Source organism: Ylistrum balloti, unplaced genomic scaffold (genome assembly GCF_031769215.1).
Source record: "Ylistrum balloti isolate Yb309-2 unplaced genomic scaffold, AGI_CSIRO_Ybal_v1 Utg370292, whole genome shotgun sequence".
In the NCBI taxonomy this organism is placed as follows: Eukaryota; Metazoa; Mollusca; class Bivalvia; order Pectinida; family Pectinidae; genus Ylistrum; species Ylistrum balloti.
Window position 1 is genome coordinate 1228477 of NW_026782221.1, and position 21299 is coordinate 1249775.

Here is a 21299-nt window from a genome sequence, read left to right on the forward strand (position 1 = left end):
TAACATCAACATAGGCCAAGGAAGTAGATATGTAGGATGTGGATAATGTTGAATTCATCCTCCTACACAGATCATTTCCCATCACCGTCAGATACACCGGATATCCACGAGTTAACAGCCATGAATAATGTATTCCTGCATTAGAACAGAACCACTCTGTCTAGTCCAAGTGACCAAAGACTGACCTCGACTATATAATGGTCACAAGTAATGTGTGAGCATGATCATGATTGCACCCCTGACCACTCACAGAATTTTAGTACCTGATTTTTAAGAACTGATAGGTGTGACTATGAAATAGAATACATTTCATTACCTGTATTAACTGGATAGTTAAGTGTAGCCCAAATGGATCAAAATTACTGCCATAGAAATTCAACATGTGTTCATGCAGTTTAATAGCCTGGTCAATTTATTTGATATATATATATACATGGCTAAGGTGGAAAATAATGTTTCTCAAGGTAAACACTTTTCCACATGGTCTATTTGAAATTAACAACACAGAAGTTTCATCATTCAGTTAGATTTACCACTTCCTTGGCCATTACAAAACATGACGTCTATATACAATTAAATTGAATATAACAATTTTTCAAATAAATAATTTATTATTTATCATATGTTTACTACTGATAACACTGTTTTTGTATGTGTGATAAGTCTGATATTTCCACAAGTTGATATCAGCCCGGATGATATCCCACCCCCTTGAAAAGTGATAGCACACCCCTAGAGAGTGATATCACAAACACTTGAAAGGGATATCACCCCCTCCCCTCAAGAGATTGATATCACACAACCTATCAAATTTTCATATTTTGCTGATTTCTCTTATCACTGTCTGAACATACGGTAAATATTGTTGGCCTGAAGAAATGTGCTTGTTTTTCTTATAAAAAAGGATTTAGAATCCCACTCAAATTTCTGGATGGTGCCGTTCCCAGATTGGTGTCCCTCATTAGTTATACACCGGCAGTTGTCATCTGCAAATGTAAACAGGTAAGTATGGGTATCTGTAAATATGAATTCATAGTGTATCATTGTGTTTATAATGTTGATTAAATTATTTATTCTAAAGATTATTGTTTTGTGGAGTTTGTTTATTTTATAGAAAAAACATTGATAAAAAGACCATTTTATGACCATCTTTATATCACACCCCTAACCAGCCTGTAACTCCTGATATCAGCTAGTGGGTTTGAAGGTGTGAGTCTAAGGCTGAAATCAGGACTCTCAGACTGATAAGGGCTGTGATATTAAAATAATTTGATTTCCTGTCCAAAGTGTACTGATAGTTCAATTGATGCTACATAAAACAGCTTGGTATCTAACTTTAAACTCACATAATTTGACCCTGACCTTTAATAGCGGATTATGGTTAGTAATGCAGTACATACCAATATGATTCTGAGTATGACATTGAAACATTTTCCCATATAGCTGATGAATTATTGTATCTTACGGCAATAAGCCCATGCAAGCCTGGTACGTTTATGTAACAAACCCACAAATGTTGAGATCATTCAGTAAAAAATACTACCGTATTTCATAGTTCTAGTAAGCCTAACCAATATGTTGGGTCTTGCTTACTATGTGCTGGCCTACCCTAATTCTTGTCAAATAAATAGTTCATGGTAATAATTTCACTAAGTAATTTCTGTTCAAAATTGATTTACGTGGTGGGTGTTGTCAATAAAGCAGGATATGCTTACTCTTTCAGAGCACCTGATCGATTTCTTTGCGCTTTTAAACGAGTCTTCGTGTAAATCTTCCTTTTGTCCATAATTCACCCTACTTTTATCCAATTTGAGTTTGGATTACGGATATGTTAACACATTTACATTTTCTTGTTGTTTTTTAAAACAAGTGCTAATAAAACCAGAAAATTCATTTTTCTGTAATATCTTCTTGTAAGCATTATTCTTACAAAAGTAAATCTAGATTGTCTCGAAAAGTGACCTACAAATCAACATTACATCTGGGATTAGCACAAAACTATGACTATCAACATCTCTGTTCAAAGTCATCCTATACCAGACACAAATTCCTCAACTTTGTTATTTTGTGTAATGATATATAGACAAGGATTTATCTAAGACCTATTTGTCTTTTGACAACACCAGTAATAAATGTTAAAAGCCACACCCTTTTGGATTACATCTATATAAATAAATGCAGGTGTCTCTTAAAAAAAATGTGTCTTAACACACTTGTATAAACTTGAAGGTAAACAAGCAACAGGTTTAGGGGCGGCGAATATATAGTATATTTTGTCGTTTATAATTAATTTGGCCTAAAGAAATAGTTATATCTGCCAACCTGACTGACCCCACACTTTTGATATTTTTGGTATTTTTTTAGGGAAGGACAAAGGAATAGTTAAGATTCATTCCCGGTAATCATTAGTAGAAACTTTAAAAAATGATAGTCTTTGTTTAATAAAAAACAAACAAAACTACCACATGACATTTTTGTTCCCCTAAACGCTATCCAAAGTCATTTGAGAAACAGCCCAAATTAAATCATGTACTTTTACATTGAACTGCAATAAACAAATTTTGATAAATTTCAGTCAAATAAAGAACATGCAGGGACCTTCAACTCCTAAAATAAAACAGTGATGCCATCGTCAAGCGGTATTTAAATATGTCCACAGAGATACTGGTTTTATCAATGGATGAGAATTTAAATTTAAAAGAAACCTGAGAAAAGCATGAACAAATGAAAGATTAACAAAGAAACCATTAAAAATACAAACAGAACTAAACAGGACCAGGTGTTTTGGAAGGGCAAGTGGAACATCATACCTAGAGAACACATACTTTGTATCATAAAACAGGCTTTCTTGGGCTTATTGTTGGCAGGAAGTCCATTCCTTCAGATTTTATGGGATGTAACTTGATTAAGTGACATTTATCTATGTGTAGATATATATTCACCACAATAAGCACATAAAACACCTATGTCACAGCATTAATTTTACCAGGGTCAAATATAGATAGATACTTTTGAACTTCTGGTCCAGATTTTGACAATTTTAATTAATTAAATATACTTTCTTTATAAAACATAATTAGTATATACATATTGTATCATGTTTGGATAATTAAAAAAAATTGTGATTCCCTTATAAAACATCATTAGTATATACATATTGTATCATGTTTGGGTAATTAAAAAAAATTGTGATTCCCTTATAAAACATAATTAGTATATACATATTGTATCATGTTTGGATAATTAAAAAAAATTGTGATTCCTTATAAAACATAATTAGTATATATAACATAATTAGTATATACATCATGTTTGGGTAATTAAAAAAAATTGTATATACATAATTAGTATATACATATTGTATCATGTTTGGATAATTAAAAAAAATTGTGATTCCCTTATAAAACATAATTAGTATATACATATTGTATCATGTTTGGGTAATTAAAAAAAATTGTGATTTCGTTATAATATCTGGCCTCTCTTACTGGCAAAGTTGTCTTTAAAACTTATGTTTTTCCTTTATTTTTCAGCGCCTAAAGGATAATCATCAATTTTTTCTATTTCAATAAAAATTTTGACATACACATGTAAATACCGGTAAATACATAAAAACCATACCTCACCAAAGTTATTTTGAAATTATAATTGATTATTCCGTTGATAGTGTAGTGAAGACATTCTAGTTTAAGTACAGTTTGGAGGATTCTAGGTATAGCTACATCCTGCTATATCGTGTGACTTCAGAACAACAAAAACATTTCTATCTGTTGATGTGTCTGTTTGACAGTATTGTAATATAATAATAACTTACTACTCATTTACACAATTAGATTTTAACAAAAGTACACCTTCTTTTCGCTTCAAAAAGTAAAAACATGGCCCAACCTCAGACTGGCATTTTTCTACATTTTCTTACCAGTCCTTCAATCCATTTCACAAGTTCTAGTTAGAATATGACATTAATACATTATTAAAAGAAAACAAAAAGGACAATGTTCTGTATATATTTTTTTCTTTTTTTTTATGATAGTTTATGTTCTGCAATCACTGATAATTACAATCTTTACTTCTAAGTGGCACAAAGCTTACATTCTTTATACCTCTCCTGCTGAGTGACCACCATATTTTTTTTACTCTTAGTCAATATACCGATCTTATTAACTTGACTTTGTTTACAAAATTTCCCTCCCTTATCCCTAAGCTTTGTCTTGTGATTAGCAACCACATTCCAAAATGTCAAGGTGAAATGTAAATCAAAAACCAATTGCAGGACTCTGGAAAGAGTGGCGCCACAGAATGGCTGATCTTTGTTCAGGGACATTGGGACCAGCACCATACTGGATATGCCTGCCATAGTGTATGTGACTTTCATTACATATAAACAAAATATCAATGAAAGAGTCATCTTTCTAGCACCTACTAGTGGGAAATTCAGTTTAATGAACAAGTATGGTATCTGGCTCCAGGCCGAAGGATTGCTAGTTTGAGTTTGCCCTGCCTTCCTCACCAGGATTCAAACTATCAAACCATACGACTTTTGTCTGTCATGTACTCTCAACTTCTGAACTCCTTCCTCCTTCACAAAGTGTTCAACCCTGAAGGCTTACCTCCAATGGGTCATCTAGGTCACCTATTATCTATAAGCATTATTCACTGTACAGTACAGTAAATCTGTAATAAATGGAAGAAGTAATAAAAAATACCGGTTATGCCATCGTCAAGGTTCGAACTAGCAACCCTTCAGTCTCCAGCCGGACATTCTTATGATAGACTCCGGGGAAATTCTCCATTAATCGCGGCTAGCAAGGTAACCTGACCAGCGTATTCTAACATCAAAAATAATAGTAACTTTTGGTAAGGTAATTTAGAAAGGAAATTAAAGATTTTGACAGCTTTGATGTGCGGTAGTGTTCAGCAGAGCTCAGGGCTTCCAGAGAGGACAATCTATAATGTGTGACGACGAGGAGCGAGTCGGAATCGATGTAGGAAGGGGGGTAACTCTTATTGTTGTCATTTTTCAGTTCAACGTTTGCTTGTCAAACAGGAAATTCATGGTCATGTTCACTGGTATATTTCAGTGAGAAGCATTCAGTTATTTACCATATATATTTTTTCTCTGGTGTTTTAAAAGCTGCAAAAGGGTTGCAGGTCATCATTATCGCTTTCGTCTTCCTTCCTTTCAATCAAGTTACCCGCACTTTCACTTCATCCGCATAAAATAGTTCCGTTTAGACGAATCTTTATAAAATCTGTAATCTCTTTTCAATATCAGTGTCTTAATATTAATGAATGCGCATGAAAAATATAACAGAATTTCAATATTCATTTCAGATGAATGTCATTTGTGTATGACGAAGCCTATGTTGATTTTTACATCTGATATTCCTACGCTCCACCACTACAGCGATCGCTCTATCCGTACTATGGTAAGTTTTCCTGGTAATTTTGCTTGTGAGTACTGAAAGAGACATACCACCTATGTTCTTTGACAATAACTAATTTATATGGAAATATAACAAGTTCTTGCAATATTTTCATGTTTGTGAAGCAGTGAAGGATGATATGTCACACGACAGGTGCTTCTTATCCGCCATTTTCGTCCCTTGTCGATCTCTCTCTCTTCGTTATTTCTTCCACTAATGGTGTGTTGGAGGGTTTTCATAATTTGAAGATGGTTCCAAACAGTCGAATGTTCATTATACTTAACTGTGAAGCATTTTGCCAATTACAAACTTATCTAAAGGGATTCATTTATTCATTTCCGTTCTTTGTTCTGTCCATCCGCCATATTTCGAGGGGGCGTGGTTTGTTATGAATACGGAAGCATGCGTAAAGGTGTTTTCCGTGATGACAGCACGCTTTCAGTTTTTTTCAACAATCATATCAATTCTTTCAAGCTAATCATTTATATTTGGTCATTTATTAAAAACTATAAGGTGGAAAATGGTTATTTTCTAATTCATTTCATTTGATATTTTCAAAAACTCATAATTACTAAAATAGGCTAGAAAGTTCAATTTCAATATTTCATATTTGAAATGGGTCATTTTGGGAGCCACTATAAATATTGATTCCAAATATGACTAAAAATAGGCATGTGAAAAGCTGCTCTTCATAACAATTATTGTTATGTTGTTGAATAAGAGTCAATATTGACACAATTTTGAGAAATACCGGAAAATAGTATCAGCTAATTTTTGAAAGCTGATTTACATTGAAAATCAATACAAAACATTTGGTACTTTGAACGAGATGTTTATTTAACATGAAAACCTTACTGGTAAGTGCAACTCTCATATGGAATAAGACAAGCACTGCAAAGGTTCAAAGTCTGGGCTGAGTTTAGACATGTATTGTGATTTTTCAAGAGAAATTTGAAGGTTCAAATTTTTTGTATTAAATTTTGATGTTTGTTATTGTTTCTTCCTATCTTTAAACCTTGAAAGTGAAACTTGATGCAACTCCAAAAGTTGTGTCTGTAATAAACATAAGTTTAGCTTTTTTTCCCCTGCAGAAGCTAGTGTTACAGATACCAATGAAATATTTTCAGGTGATATTAAAATATAGCTCATGAAATTTTCAGTTTATCGCCTTGCATGGAAATTAAAAAAGGAAAGAAAATAATTTTCTATATATTTGTTGTCCTCTGTAGGAAAGGGCATGGAAGGACTTGGAAGTGGTTACAGTTTTGGACAAAGTGACCTTGAATTTCCTCCCCCTGATGGCCAGCTGTCTGGACATGGAGGGGGTATTTCCAACTTTTCACCCTCCCTACACCTCAGCTACCCTCACATGCAACATGGTGTAACACTACGGGACTCGGTTTACTCCACTCCAGGGCTCAGTGGAAGGGGCTCCCAGGGGTCTGATACATTCCAAATGTCAAGATTTCCAATGAGTGTGACTCCAGAAACAGCTATCCGAGGAGTTCCGACTATTTCAGCTCCGGATTTCAATCCCATTATTTCACGCCATCACCTTGAAGTGTCCCCACATACTCCTCCATCTTTGCCTCCTTTATCAAACTTTGATGATTCTGTGTATATGTCATCAGCTGACCGTAACACAGTGTCCCACACATCAGTAACTCACAGTGATCATCCGTCATTTGGTTCCATCATGGCATCTGCTGTTTCCAATATTTCCACCATGAACATTCCACAGCCGTATGATGCTCGAGCTGACACACACACAGAATCTCAGGTGTCTGATTTGAGTCTGCCCAGAGTCCGGGAGAGCTCAACCTATAACTCTTCAATGACCAATACATCACAACCTCAGTCTTTTCTTGATTTTCCATCAAGCTCCTCCAGTGAGGGAAGATCACACAACTCTGAGACTATTCAGACTGTGTCTTCTTTAGAATCATTCTCACAGCCTTTACTAAATCAACAATTCCAAGAACAAGTGACCTCGACACGACCTTCACCTTCCACATCATATGCAGTTGTGAGAAGCTTGTTACCAGACCAACCAGTATTACGCTCTAGACCAACCAACACTCAAACATTGCCTATGGAAAACTTGGATGGTGATCAACAAGTTCCTAATGCTGTTATGTCTCCTGCTTCAGGCTGCTCCTCACCAAATATTCGAAACCCAACAAACCAAGATAGCAGGCCTGTCAGTTTACTACGCCAAACAGTCAATCATGACAGTCTGCAATTGCAGGTGGCACAAACAGATAATATGGCAACACTTCAAAATGAGACCAGCTTTGCAAATTCAACATATATAGGAGCCGAACTTTGTACTGAGGATAAATTTATCCCAGTATTAGAACCAAGCAAGTGTTCAAGTCCAGAGTCATTGGATCATCAGTCTACAAAGATCAGCACTGGTAATCAGGAGAAAAGTGTAGGTCCTTTCCCAGGCAGTAGCAGAATGGAGACAAGTTCTACCTCTTGCTATAAACCTGGAGAGAGACGAAGCCCTAGGAGAAGCAGCTCAAGGTTGCCGGATAGACAGAGCTATACAGACGTAAGTACTTCATCAGACAGTAAGACAAGTCATCAACAGGTTTGTGATAATGCAATGGAGGATGGAACAGGTAAAGAAAACCTGAGAGAAAGATCACAGAATGAGCAGGAAAAAGGTTCTAGGGAAGGTATTACAGGTCCAAGGTTACCTCTGGATTCTACAAGTACAGTAGGAAGACATCTTGTTCCTTTCTTCAAAATTGGAAAATTGTGGAGAAAGCCGAGGAGGTCAAGACTTAAAGTACCTCCGCCAATAGACTTGTCTGTCTCATCATCAGAAGCAGACGACCAGAATCTGGAGGATGAGGAGGATGAGTATCAGTATGAATCTCTCACACATGATCAGGATGAGTCCTTGGTTAAAGACGAGGGTCCTGATTTTACAGGGGCAGACCATGACCAACAACAGTTCATCAGGATGTCTCAGCCTGTCTTCAGTAGGAATGATGAACAGGAGACTATGTCAGACTACAGCTCACACCAAGACAGCAGTCAGCAGTTTGTCGATAACTTTGAAAATGAAGGACGTGTAAGTCGGAGGAAAACAAGGAGATCATTTATCTATCATACTGAAGAATCTAAAGCTGGTATTTCTGATAAAGGGACAAAACAGAATCTTAGTGACGACTATATTACCAGGTGTACAGAGGAATTGGTGGCTGCTGCTATGGGAGATATGCCCATAGAGAGCCAGGAAAAAAGACGGTTGAACTCAAAATTAAATCCATTTGCCATCACTTCCCCGAGTTTTGGCACATCAGCGGCTCGTGCTGTGATGACAACTTCTGTGGCTAACAATGCCACTGTGATTACAATTTCTATTATGGGGAAGGGAAATGCAGCTAAGAAAGGAAGAACAAAGACCATCAACATCAATAAGGGAGTTATAATGTCCACCAGTTTTCAGGATCGGCCGGTCAGGAATAAAGACGGAGTTGAAGAGGAAGATCAGTCAGAGGTAGGCAAACAAACTACTTCCATAATGTCACGATTAAAACGGGAGAAGGAAGATCAAGGAGGACAAGATGATGATGAAGATGTTGTTGAGACCATGGAAGTGAATGTTCGCATTGACGATTCACAACTTGTGCAGCATGGTGAACAGAAGCGGTGGCAATGCCACCTGTGTGAGAAATCCTACACCACAAAGCACAATCTGGTGGCACACATCCTTGATCACAACAACATCAAACCACACCTCTGTATGGTGTGTGGCAAGTACTTTAAACAGCTAAGCCACCTCAACACACACATGCTCACTCATGATAACATAAGACCACACAAGTGTGACATCTGTGGAAAAGGCTTCACCCAGATCAGCCACCTGAAGCGACACACTGCAGTACACTTGGACAGCAAGCCATACAAATGTGATATGTGTAGTCGTGGGTTTGCTTACCCGAGTGAGTTGAAGGCACACAAGGAGAAGCATGTACAAGGCCACGATAAATGTGAGGAGTGTGGAATGGAGTTTGAGAGTCCAAGAGCTCTCAAACTTCATCAACTCAAACACGACAATCGGGAAGACCTCATATGTAAATATTGTGACAAGGCATTCCGCTACCCTAGCCAACTCAAGGATCACTTGGTGTCTCATGAGGGTACACGCCCTTTCATCTGTGGGGAATGTGGCATGGATTTCATGAAGGTAAGAATGCTAGATAATTATACTTATACACAAGTGATGTAACAAGTCACTGGTGATGTAACAAGTCACTACTACCACACTGGTGATGTAACAAGTCACTACTACCACACTGGTGATGTAACAAGTCACTACTACCACACTGGTGATGTAACAAGTCACTACTACCACACTGGTGATGTAACAAGTCACTACTACCACACTGGTGATGTAACAAGTCACTACTACCACACTGGTGATGTAACAAGTCACTACTACCACACTGGTGATGTAACAAGTCACTACTACCACACTGGTGATGTAACAAGTCACTACTACCACACTGGTGATGTAACAAGTCACTGGTGATGTAACAAGTCACTACTACCACACTGGTGATGTAACAAGTCACTACTACCACACTGGTGATGTAACAAGTCACTACTACCACACTGGTGATGTAACAAGTCACTACTACCACACTGGTGATGTAACAAGTCACTGGTGATGTAACAAGTCACTACTACCACACTGGTGATGTAACAAGTCACTACTACCACACTGGTGATGTAACAAGTCACTACTATCACACTGGTGATGTAACAAGTCACTTCTACCACACTGGTGATGTAACAAGTCACTCTTACCACACTGGTGATGTAACAAGTCACTACTACCACACTGGTGATGTAACAAGTCACTACTACCACACTGGTGATGTAACAAGTCACTACTACCACACTGGTGATGTAACAAGTCACTACTACCACACTGGTGATGTAACAAGTCACTACTACCACACTGGTGATGTAACAAGTCACTACTACCACACTGGTGATGTAACAAGTCACTACTACCACACTGGTGATGTAACAAGTCACTACTACCACACTGGTGATGTAACAAGTCACTACTATCACACTGGTGATGTAACAAGTCACTTCTACCACATTGGTGATGTAACAAGTCACTGGAGATGTAACAAGTTACTACTACCACACCGGTGATGTAACAAGTCACTACTATCACACCAGTGATGTAACAAGTCACTACCACCACACTGGTGATGTAACAAGTCACTACTACCACACTGGTGATGTAACAAGTCACTACTACCACACTGGTGATGTATCATGTCACTACTACCACACTGGAGATGTAACAAGTCACTACTACCACACTGGTGATGTAACAAGTCACTACTATCACACTGGTGATGTAACAAGTCACTACTACCACACTGGTGATGTAACAAGTCACTACTACCACACTGGTGATGTAACACATCACTACTACCACACTGGTGATGTAACAAGTCACTACTACCACACTGGAGATGTAACAAGTCACTACTACCACACTGGTGATGTAACACATCACTACTACCACACTGGTGATGTAACAAGTCACTACTACCACACTGGTGATGTATCATGTCACTACTACCACACCGGTGATGTAACAAGTCACTACTATCACACTGGTGATGTAACAAGTCACTGCTACCACACTAGTGATTTAACAGTCACCATTGATCTGATTGTCCTATTATTAAGTCACCACTAATCTGATTGTCCTATTATCCAGTCACCACTAATTTGATTGTCCTACAATCCAGTCACCACTAATCTGATTGTCCTACAATCCAGTCACCACTAACCTGATTGTCCTACAATCCAGTCACCACTAACCTGATTGTCCTATTATCCAGTCACCACTAACCTGATTGTCCTACAATCCAGTCACCACTAACCTGATTGTCCTACAATCCAGTCACCACTAATCTGATTGTCCTACAATCCAGTCACCACTAATCTGATTGTCCTACAATCCAGTCACCAGTAATCTGATTGTCCTACAATCCAGTCACCACTTATCTGATTGTCCTACAATCCAGTCACCACTAATCTGATTGTCCTACAATCCAGTCACCACTAATCTGATTGTCCTATTATCCAGTCACCACTAACCTGATTGTCCTACAATCCAGTCACCACTAATCTGATTGTCCTACAGTCAAGTTACCACTTATCTGATTGTCCTACAATCCAGTCACCACTAATCTGATGTCCCACTATCCAGTCACCACTAATCTGATTGTCCTACAATCCAGTCACCACTAATCTGATTTTCCTACAATCCAGTCACCACTAATCTGATTGTCCTACAATCCAGTCACCACTAATCTGATTGTCCTACAATCCAGTCACCACTAATCTGATTGTCCTACAATCCAGTCACCACTAATCTGATTGTCCTACAATCCAGTCACCACTAATCTGATTGTCCTACAATCCAGTCACCACTAATCTGATTGTCCTACAATCCAGTCACCACTAATCTGATTGTCCTACAATCCAGTCACCACTAATCTGATTGTCCTACAATCCAGTCACCACTAATCTGATGTCCCACTATCCAGTCACCACTAATCTGATTGTCCTACAATCCAGTCACCACTAATCTGATTTTCCTACAATCCAGTCATCACTAGTCTGATTTTCCTACAATCCAGTCACCACTAATCTGATTTTCCTACAATCCAGTCATCACTAATCTGATTGTCCTACAATCCAGTCACCACTAATCTGATTGTCCTACAATCCAGTCACCACTAATCTGATTGTCCTACAATCCAGTCACCACTAATCTGATTGTCCTACAATCCAGTCACCACTAATCTGATTGTCCTACAATCCAGTCACCACTAATCTGATTGTCCTACAATCCAGTCACCACTAATCTGATTGTCCTACAATCCAGTCACCACTAATCTGATTGTCCTACAATCCAGTCACCACTAATCTGATTGTCCTACAATCCAGTCACCACTAATCTGATTGTCCTACAATCCAGTCACCACTAATCTGATTGTCCTACAATCCAGTCACCACTAATCTGATTGTCCTACAATCCAGTCACCACCACTGATAACCTGATTGTCCTACAATCCAGTCACCACTAATCTGATTGTCCTACAATCCAGTCACCACTAATCTGATTGTCCTACAATCCAGTCACCACTAATCTGATTTTCCTACAATCCAGTCACCACTAATCTGATTGTCCTACAATCCAGTCACCACTAATCTGATTGTCCTACAATCCAGTCACCACTAACCTGATTGTCCTACAATCCAGTCACCACTAATCTGATTGTCCTACAATCCAGTCACCACTAATCTGATTGTCCTACAATCCAGTCACCACTAATCTGATTGTCCTATTATTAAGTCACCACTAATCTGATTGTCCTACAATCCAGTCACCACTAATCTGATTGTCCTACAATCCAGTCACCACTAATCTGATTGTCCTACAATCCAGTCACCACTAATCTGATTGTCCTACAATCCAGTCACCACTTATTTGATTGTCCTACAATCCAGTCACCACTGATCTGATTGTCCTACAATTCAGTCACCACTAATCTGATTGTCCTACAATCCAGTCACCACTAATCTGATTGTCCTACAATCCAGTCACCACTAATATGATTGTCCTACAATCCAGTCACCACTAATCTGATTGTCCTACAGTCAAGTTACCACTAATCTGATTGTCCTACAGTCAAGTTACCACTTATCTGATTGTCCTATTATTAAGTCACCACTAATCTGATTGTCCTACAATCCAGTCACCACTTATCTGATTTTCCTACAATCCAGTCACCACTAATCTGATTGTCCTACAATCCAGTCACCACTAATCTGATTGTCCTACAATCCAGTCACCACTGATCTGATTGTCCTACAATCCAGTCACCACTAATCTGATTGTCCTATTATCCAGTCACCACTAACCTGATTGTCCTACAATTCAGTCACCACTAATCTGATTGTCCTACAATCCAGTCACCACTAATCTGATTGTCCTACAATCCAGTCACCACTAATCTGATTGTCCTACAATCCAGTCACCACTAATCTGATTGTCCTACAATCCAGTCACCACTAATCTGATTGTCCCACTATCCAGTCACCACTAATCTGATTGTCCTACAATTCAGTCACCACTAATCTGATTGTCCTACAATCCAGTCACCACTAATCTGATTGTCCTACAATCCAGTCACCACTAATCTGATTTTCCTACAATCCAGTCACCACTAATCTGATTGTCCTACAATTCAGTCACCACTAATCTGATTGTCCTACAATCCAGTCACCACTAATCTGATTGTCCTACAATCCAGTCACCACTAACCTGATTGTCCTACAATCCAGTCACCACTAATCTGATTGTCCTACAATCCAGTCACCACTAATCTGATTGTCCTACAGTCAAGTTACCACTTATCTGATGTCCCACTATCCAGTCACCACTAATCTGATTGTCCTACAATTCAGTCACCACTAATCTGATTGTCCTACAATCCAGTCACCACTAACCTGATTGTCCTACAATCCAGTCACCACTAATCTGATTGTCCTACAATCCAGTCACCACTAATCTGATTGTCCTACAATCCAGTCACCACTAATCTGATTGTCCTACAATCCAGTCACCACTAATCTGATTGTCCTACAATCCAGTCACCACTAATCTGATTGTCCTACAATCCAGTCACCACTAATCTGATTGTCCTACAATCCAGTCACCACTAATCTGATTGTCCTACAATCCAGTCACCACTAATCTGATTGTCCTACAATCCAGTCACCACTAATCTGATTGTCCTACAATTCAGTCACCACTAATCTGATTGTCCTACAATCCAGTCACCACTAATCTGATTGTCCTACGATCCAGTCACCACTAATCTGATTTTCCTACAATCCATTCATTATTAAATATAATGATTATAAACAGGTTGCAAAACTTCCCAGTTGTTTTTAATGAAACAGATTTAACATGTTGATTGTTATCATTTCATTTGATTCTTTTTTTATTAAAATAATAAGATTATTTATATAGCTTTGGTTTTGATAAACCCTAACCCTGCAGCAGGAAACTGAGCAATCCAGTGGCACTGACAATATTCTTTGGTTTGTAGGAGCATCATTTGAAGGCCCACCAGTTCACTCACACGGGACAGCGTCCTTTTGACTGTCCTAAATGTGGTCGTACATTTAACCAACGTGCCAACATGATGCGCCATATGCTCATCCACAATCCCACAAGGGCGTTTCGCTGTGATGTTTGTGGCAAGACATTTACACAGCCACAGACACTAAAGGCTCACCGAGTGGTACATGCTGACATCAAACCTCACAAGTGTAAAATATGTGGTAAGTATATACAGTAGGTTTGTGAATTACAATATGTGGTAGATATATACTGTAGGTTTGTGTATTACAATATGTGGTAGATATATACTGTAGGTTTGTATATTACAATATGTGGTAGATATATATTGTAGGTTTGTGTATTACAATATGTGGTAGATATATACTGTAGGTTTGTATATTACAGTATGTGGTAGATATATACATACTGTAGGTTTGTATATTACAATATGTGGTAGATATATATTGTAGGTTTGTGTATTACAATATGTGGTAGATACATATTGTAGGTTTGTGTATTACAATATGTGGTAGATATATACTGCAGGTTTGTGAATTACAATATGTGGTAGATATATACTGTAGGTTTGTGTATTACAATATGTGGTAGATATATACTGTAGGTTTGTGAATTACAATATGTGGTAGATATATACTGTAGGTTTGTGTATTACAATATGTGGTAGATATATACTGCAGGTTTGTGAATTACAATATGTGGTAGATATATACTGTAGGTTTGTGTATTACAATATGTGGTAGATATATACTGTAGGTTTGTGTATTACAATATGTGGTTGATATACATTGTAGGCTGTGTATTACAACATTAAGTAGATATACATTGTAGTGTGTTCTATAACATTATTTTATAGATATTAATGAAGTGTTTTGTATTGCAATTTGTGACAGACACATACTGGATTTTTTTATCTACTGATAAGTGTAAAAAGTGTAGAAAGCTGAATCTGTAGCTTTACAGGATGATGTTGCATCTTAAAGAGAAAGTAACTCTATAGACAATATTGACACAAAACAGAATTATATAATCTTGTAAGGGAGGTAACTCTGTAGACACTATCCTCACAAAACTGATTGCATCCAATACAGTTGCCTACCACGGCAATCTTGTTGTGTGAGTTGGGGGTCCAGGGGGCTCAGAGTCCAAGGACAAACTGGAAAGATATGAGAATAATTTGGCAAATTTGCTTCATTTGTGTTGATGTTTCTACAACTACATATGTGAAAATAAGCAGTTATGCACCTGTTGTGGGGAAGATCTACACAAATCCAATACCACTGCTGGAATAGTCTTATACTGTCTACACAAAACAGACAACGTTACTGGAATCATCTTATAAGGAAGACATTACCATAGACTCTCTCTCAGTCTACTCAAATCTAATCCTGGAATCAACTTATAGGGGAGGTAACTCTGCAGACACAGTTTATACTGAACTAATCCTGGAAGAAATTATTGACACACAATCAATACTTATTCAAATGGGAGGTAACTCATGTCAGCATGAAAACAGTTCTTGTTTCTTTGAAGTTATGAATGATACTTCAGTTTAATACCTATTGTAAATATAAATTCTGGCAAGTATGTCACCTTACAATATTTTGTGATAGTTAGATTGATGTTACAGTCAGAACGTTTTACAATTTGTTTATTTTTATTTTCATATCAGGCAAGCAGTTTGGTCGTCTGCACAATCTCCAGGGACATATTCATATGCACAACAACAGTAAACCCTATGTTTGTTTCTGTGGCAGCTCATTTACTCTAAAAGGTAAAGTAGCATATAACTTGTGATTCTACATGTAACTAACAGGGATAAAAGGAAAACCTTTTATTATATTTTAGAGTTGGCTCTCTACTTACCGAGATATTCTTTTCCACTTTATTATGTCACCACCATTTAATAAGGGCTGGGGCAAATAGTGATACTCATGTCCATCCTCTCCAATCTGTCATGGTCCATTGCATCTTCACTGATTGGTTCATATTCATTTGGTCATGGTTAAAAGGTCAATAGTCTCATTGGACAACTTCTGTAAATTCCTCAAACAATAAAACTTAGGAGAGTTTGGCACCATATCCCAGATATTTTCCAGTTCTGTTTTAATTTCATAATATCTATCACCAAAATTCATTTCTTATGTCAGAAGTGTGCCCTATAATTGTAACAGTACAACTTCAGAACTATTGTTTGGTTTTTAGGTTTTTAAACTTTTGTTGGCATCTTGTGCTACTTGGGCATTAAATAAGACAATTTATGTAACTAGGCTTTAATCTACTGTATAGATTTTTATGTTTTTGAAATATCCATGTTTTGATTTATACTGAGTAGTTACCTGTTATTGTTTTACTTAACTAGGAAACCTTAATCGTCACAAGAAGGTAAAACATGGCCTGAATGAGAGCACTGAGAGCCTGGAGGAGGAGGCTGTTAGTTTCCTCAGTAGTCTGTCTGGTCGCACTCAGGTGGACGAGTCTGAAGCCTTCCTTGACTACTGCGAATTTGAACAGGAGGTGGACCAGATTGCGTCAACATCAGACCCGCGAACTCCACGAAAAGGTCGCAAGTCTGTCATTCCCCGTAAGATAATGCGTCGCAGGTCATCAGCAAGTAGGAACGAGAATGAGGATACAGATCAGGAGGATGAGGTTGAGGATGGAGACTTTGAGGAGGAAGAGGAGGAGGTCAGTCAAGGTCATTCTGCAGGAGAAACCACCTCTAGTTATTTTGGTGATGCTGAACAGAAACAGAACCAACAAAGTTATATTACAGATCAAAAAAGTGATAATCAGCAATTTTCTCTTCGCAAACGTAAGGTAGCAAATTGTACCAATAGAACATCAGAGGAGACTCCTGGAGAGTTGTCTAGTGAGATGAGTGAAGGACAGGACAATGAAGATGTCAGCGACTCCGAGTGGAGGCCTGCATCTAAAAGGACAAGGACAGGAAAAGGAGCAAAATTAGACTCTATCATTGCACAAAAGTTCAAAAACGTATGATGTGGTAGATCAGATTGAAAGGATAATTAAACTGGAAAATATTTTCAGATCTCCAAAGTCTGCATGTGTTACCTACATAAGTGTGTAGATACTATCCTAAAAGTTGGTCTACCTAACTGGATAGATTAGACTTGGGTGAGGACAATAAAGCTTATCCTATAGTATATCAACTAATAGAGAGGTAGCATTTGGAGTCCATATAGGCTCTTTAACATGACCACAATAGATCTCACGATGAAATTGATTTCAATCAATAATTATCAGGTAACATTTGATACACATGGCATCTTATGATCGAAAAACATACCAGTATCCATTAACAAGTTTGATAAACGTTTAAACAGAAATTCTTACTTATAATTAATATTCCATCCTTCACAAATATAGCTTTCTTTTAACTAACTCTCACACTGCTTGCTTCACACAACATTCCAACTGTTGTTTGGCTGGTTTATATAGGAGATCTGTATCTTGTCATTCTAACTGTTGTTTGGCTGGTTTATATAGGAGATCTGTATCCTGCCATTCTAACTGTTGTTTAGTTGGCTGGTTTATATAGGAGATCTGTATCCTTTCATTCTAACTGTTGTTTGGCTGGTTTATATAGGAGATCTGTATCCTGTCATTCTAACTGTTGTTTGGCTGGTTTATATAGGAGATCTGTATCCTGTCATTCTAACTGTTGTTTGGCTGGTTTATATAGGAGATCTGTATCCTGTCATTCTAACTGTTGTTTAGTTGGCTGGTTTATATAGGAGATCTGTATCCTGTCATTCTAACTGTTGTATAGTTGGCTGGTCTATATAGGAGATCTGTTTATAATTTAGTTTTTTTACGGATACTGTAGAATCATACATTTTTGGAGGCTTAAATTCTGTGGGTTTTTTTTCTCAAAAATTTGTGTTTTCATTGACTCTTAATCTCATGGATGAATCTCACAAAGTCCACTTGTGCTAAAGTACATGCTAGTTTTGATCTGGTTTATTATTTAGGTAACATATAAATTGATGGAGTAATTGTAACCATATATTCAACAAAACTTCACTCCCACAATATGAATGATTGTACAGTAGTAGGTAGGTGATTAGGTTTTGTCTGTGATATAGTTATGTTTGTGATAATGCACAGTATTATATACATCACTAAGCCCTTCACAGTTTTAGTCTCATTTCAAAGCTGAGGAGCTAAGTATATGTGGAGATTGACTGGACATTTTTGTAGTCATAGTTTAAGGTCAAAGGTCACTGTTAACCACTTTAACATAAAAGCTTGCACTAATATCTCATGAACCCCAAGCAGATTTTATAAATACACCCTAATGTTGTACCATAAATTGATGAACCTGATTTTCATGGTCGTCAATCAAAGCTAAAAGTCAAATGTCACCAACCATTTTTGAAATTAAGTACCTGTGTACCAGATATCTCTCATAATCCCTCCATAGATTAAGTTATAACTAAACAAATCTGGAATTTTGAGGTATGATAATGAAACCTATTGTATGTTCACTTTGTCTTTTGCTGTGCAGTAGAAATACCTATTTCATTGTCCGGTAATAAGCCCATGTCAGATAATACAGTGTAGCCCCACCCATAACTGTTACTGTTCAGTAGAAATACCTATTTCTTTGTCCCGTAATAAGCCTATGTCAGATAATACAGTGTAGCCCCACCCATAACTGTTACTGTTCAGTAGAAATACCTATTTCTTTGTCCCGTAATAAGCCTATGTCAGATAATACAGTGTAGCCCCACCCATAACTGTTACTGTTCAGTAGAAATACCAATTTCATTGTCCTGTAATAAGCCCATGTCAGATAATACAGTGTAACCCCACCCATAGTTGTTACTGTTCAGTAGAAATACTTATTTCATTGTCCTGTAATAAGCCCACCCCCTGACTTAAAGTCAGATATGATATCATGGCCCTCAGGCATATTTCTAGATAAATATTAGTAGACGAGCATTATCTAATTGAATGTATATATTATTTATTGGTGTGATATTTTATATATAGTATTATGATACAATGTTCCTGTGACAATCTAGTCCCATTCCAAGTTATGATGTACATATGTGATGATTTTGTACTGTATCCATTCCAATAATTACCCGTTCCCTACTCTTGTCAGTCAAATAGTTGCTTTCAGCCAATCAAAAAACCTCTTACAAACCTCTAATAGCCCCCTGACCCAATTACAACATGTACCTAACTATTACCCGCCCCCTGACCCCATTACAACATATACCTAACTACTACCCGCCCCCTGACCCCATTACAACATATAGCTAACTACTACCCGCCCCCTGACCCCATTACAACATGTACCTAACTATTACCCGCCCCCTGACCCCATTGCAACATATACCTAACTATTACCCGCCCCCTGACCCCATTATAACACATACCTAAAACTATTACCTGCCCCCTGACCCCATTACAACACATACCTAACTATTACCCGCCCCCTGACCCCATTATAACACATACCTAAAACTATTACCTGCCCCCTGACCCCATTACAACACATACCTAACTATTACCTACCCCCTGACCCCATTACAACATATACCTAACTATTACCTGCCCCCTGACCCCATTACAACACATACCTAACTACTACCCGCCCCTGACCCCATTACAACATATACCTAACTATTACCCGCCCCCTGACCCCATTACAACACATACCTAACTATTACCTACCCCTGACCCCATTACAACATATACCTAACTATTACCCGCCCCCTGACCCCATTACAACACATACCTAACTATTATCTGCCCCCTGACCCCATTACAACACATACTTAACTATTACCCGCCCCCTGACCCCATTACAACACATACCTAACTACTACCCGCCCCCTGACCCCATTACAACATATACCTAACTACTACCCGCCCCCTGACCCCATTATAACACATACCTAACTATTACCCGCCCCCTGACCCCATTACAACACATACCTAACTATTACCTACCCCCTGACCCCATTACAACACATACCGAACTATTACCCGCCCCCTGACCCCATTACAACACATACCTAACAATTACCCGCCCCCTGACCCCATTACAACATATACCTAACTATTACCTGCCCCCTGACCCCATTATAACACATACCTAACTATTACCCCTACTGTTGGAAATCACGGTAGTGATTATTAGAATGAATACAGTATGTATAACTGTTCCAGATTGGTTTGATACCGACTTGTTTATGTTATTGTGTATATATACACTATCTTGTTATAAATATATATTGTTTTTACACACTGTGTGTGTGATCCAGGGCCCAACAAGCAGTAGCTTTAATCCTAATTTTATATACTACAGTCAATAAAAATAACTGTAAACATAAAATCTTAACATCTCAAAATTTGTTTGTGTTGTACTTTTATACCACTGCATGTACTAAAGAGTTTTAAAATAAGACAAACTGTTACCTACTGTGGGAGAGTGGGTGGGGAGGAGGGGGAGGGTCATAATTGAAAGGTCATCAAAGAAACAGGTCTCCTATCTAATGATATTCCTTGTTACAACAGGGCACTTGTCTGGTACTAGTCCTTGTCACAACAGGGCACTTGTCAGGTAATAGTCCTTGTCACAACAGGGCACTTGTCTGGTACTAGTCCTTGTCACAACAGGGCACTTG

At 37.9% G+C, this 21299-nt stretch overlaps 1 protein-coding gene across 1 annotated transcript; it reads left to right on the forward strand.

Moving 5' to 3' along the window:
- Positions 1-6722: 6722 nt before the first annotated feature.
- Positions 6723-21023, forward strand: LOC132553029 (uncharacterized). The gene is made up of 4 exons (XM_060217232.1): positions 6723-9630; positions 14603-14837; positions 16307-16408; positions 16997-21023. Exons 1-4 carry the CDS (start codon positions 6796-6798, stop codon positions 17635-17637), a joined length of 3813 nt encoding a protein of 1270 aa, XP_060073215.1. The 5' UTR covers positions 6723-6795; the 3' UTR covers positions 17638-21023.
- The last annotated feature ends 276 nt before the right edge of the window (positions 21024-21299 follow it).

Excerpts from the sequence above, each read along its gene's own strand:
- LOC132553029 (XM_060217232.1), top strand. The coding sequence starts at position 6,796 with ATGCAACATGGTGTAACACTACGGGACTCGGTTTACTCCACTCCAGGG. Across the intron at positions 14,838-16,306 it reads TCACAAGTGTAAAATATGTG|GCAAGCAGTTTGGTCGTCTG; the intron begins GTAAGTATATAC and ends TTTTCATATCAG. Across the intron at positions 16,409-16,996 it reads CAGCTCATTTACTCTAAAAG|GAAACCTTAATCGTCACAAG; the intron begins GTAAAGTAGCAT and ends TTACTTAACTAG.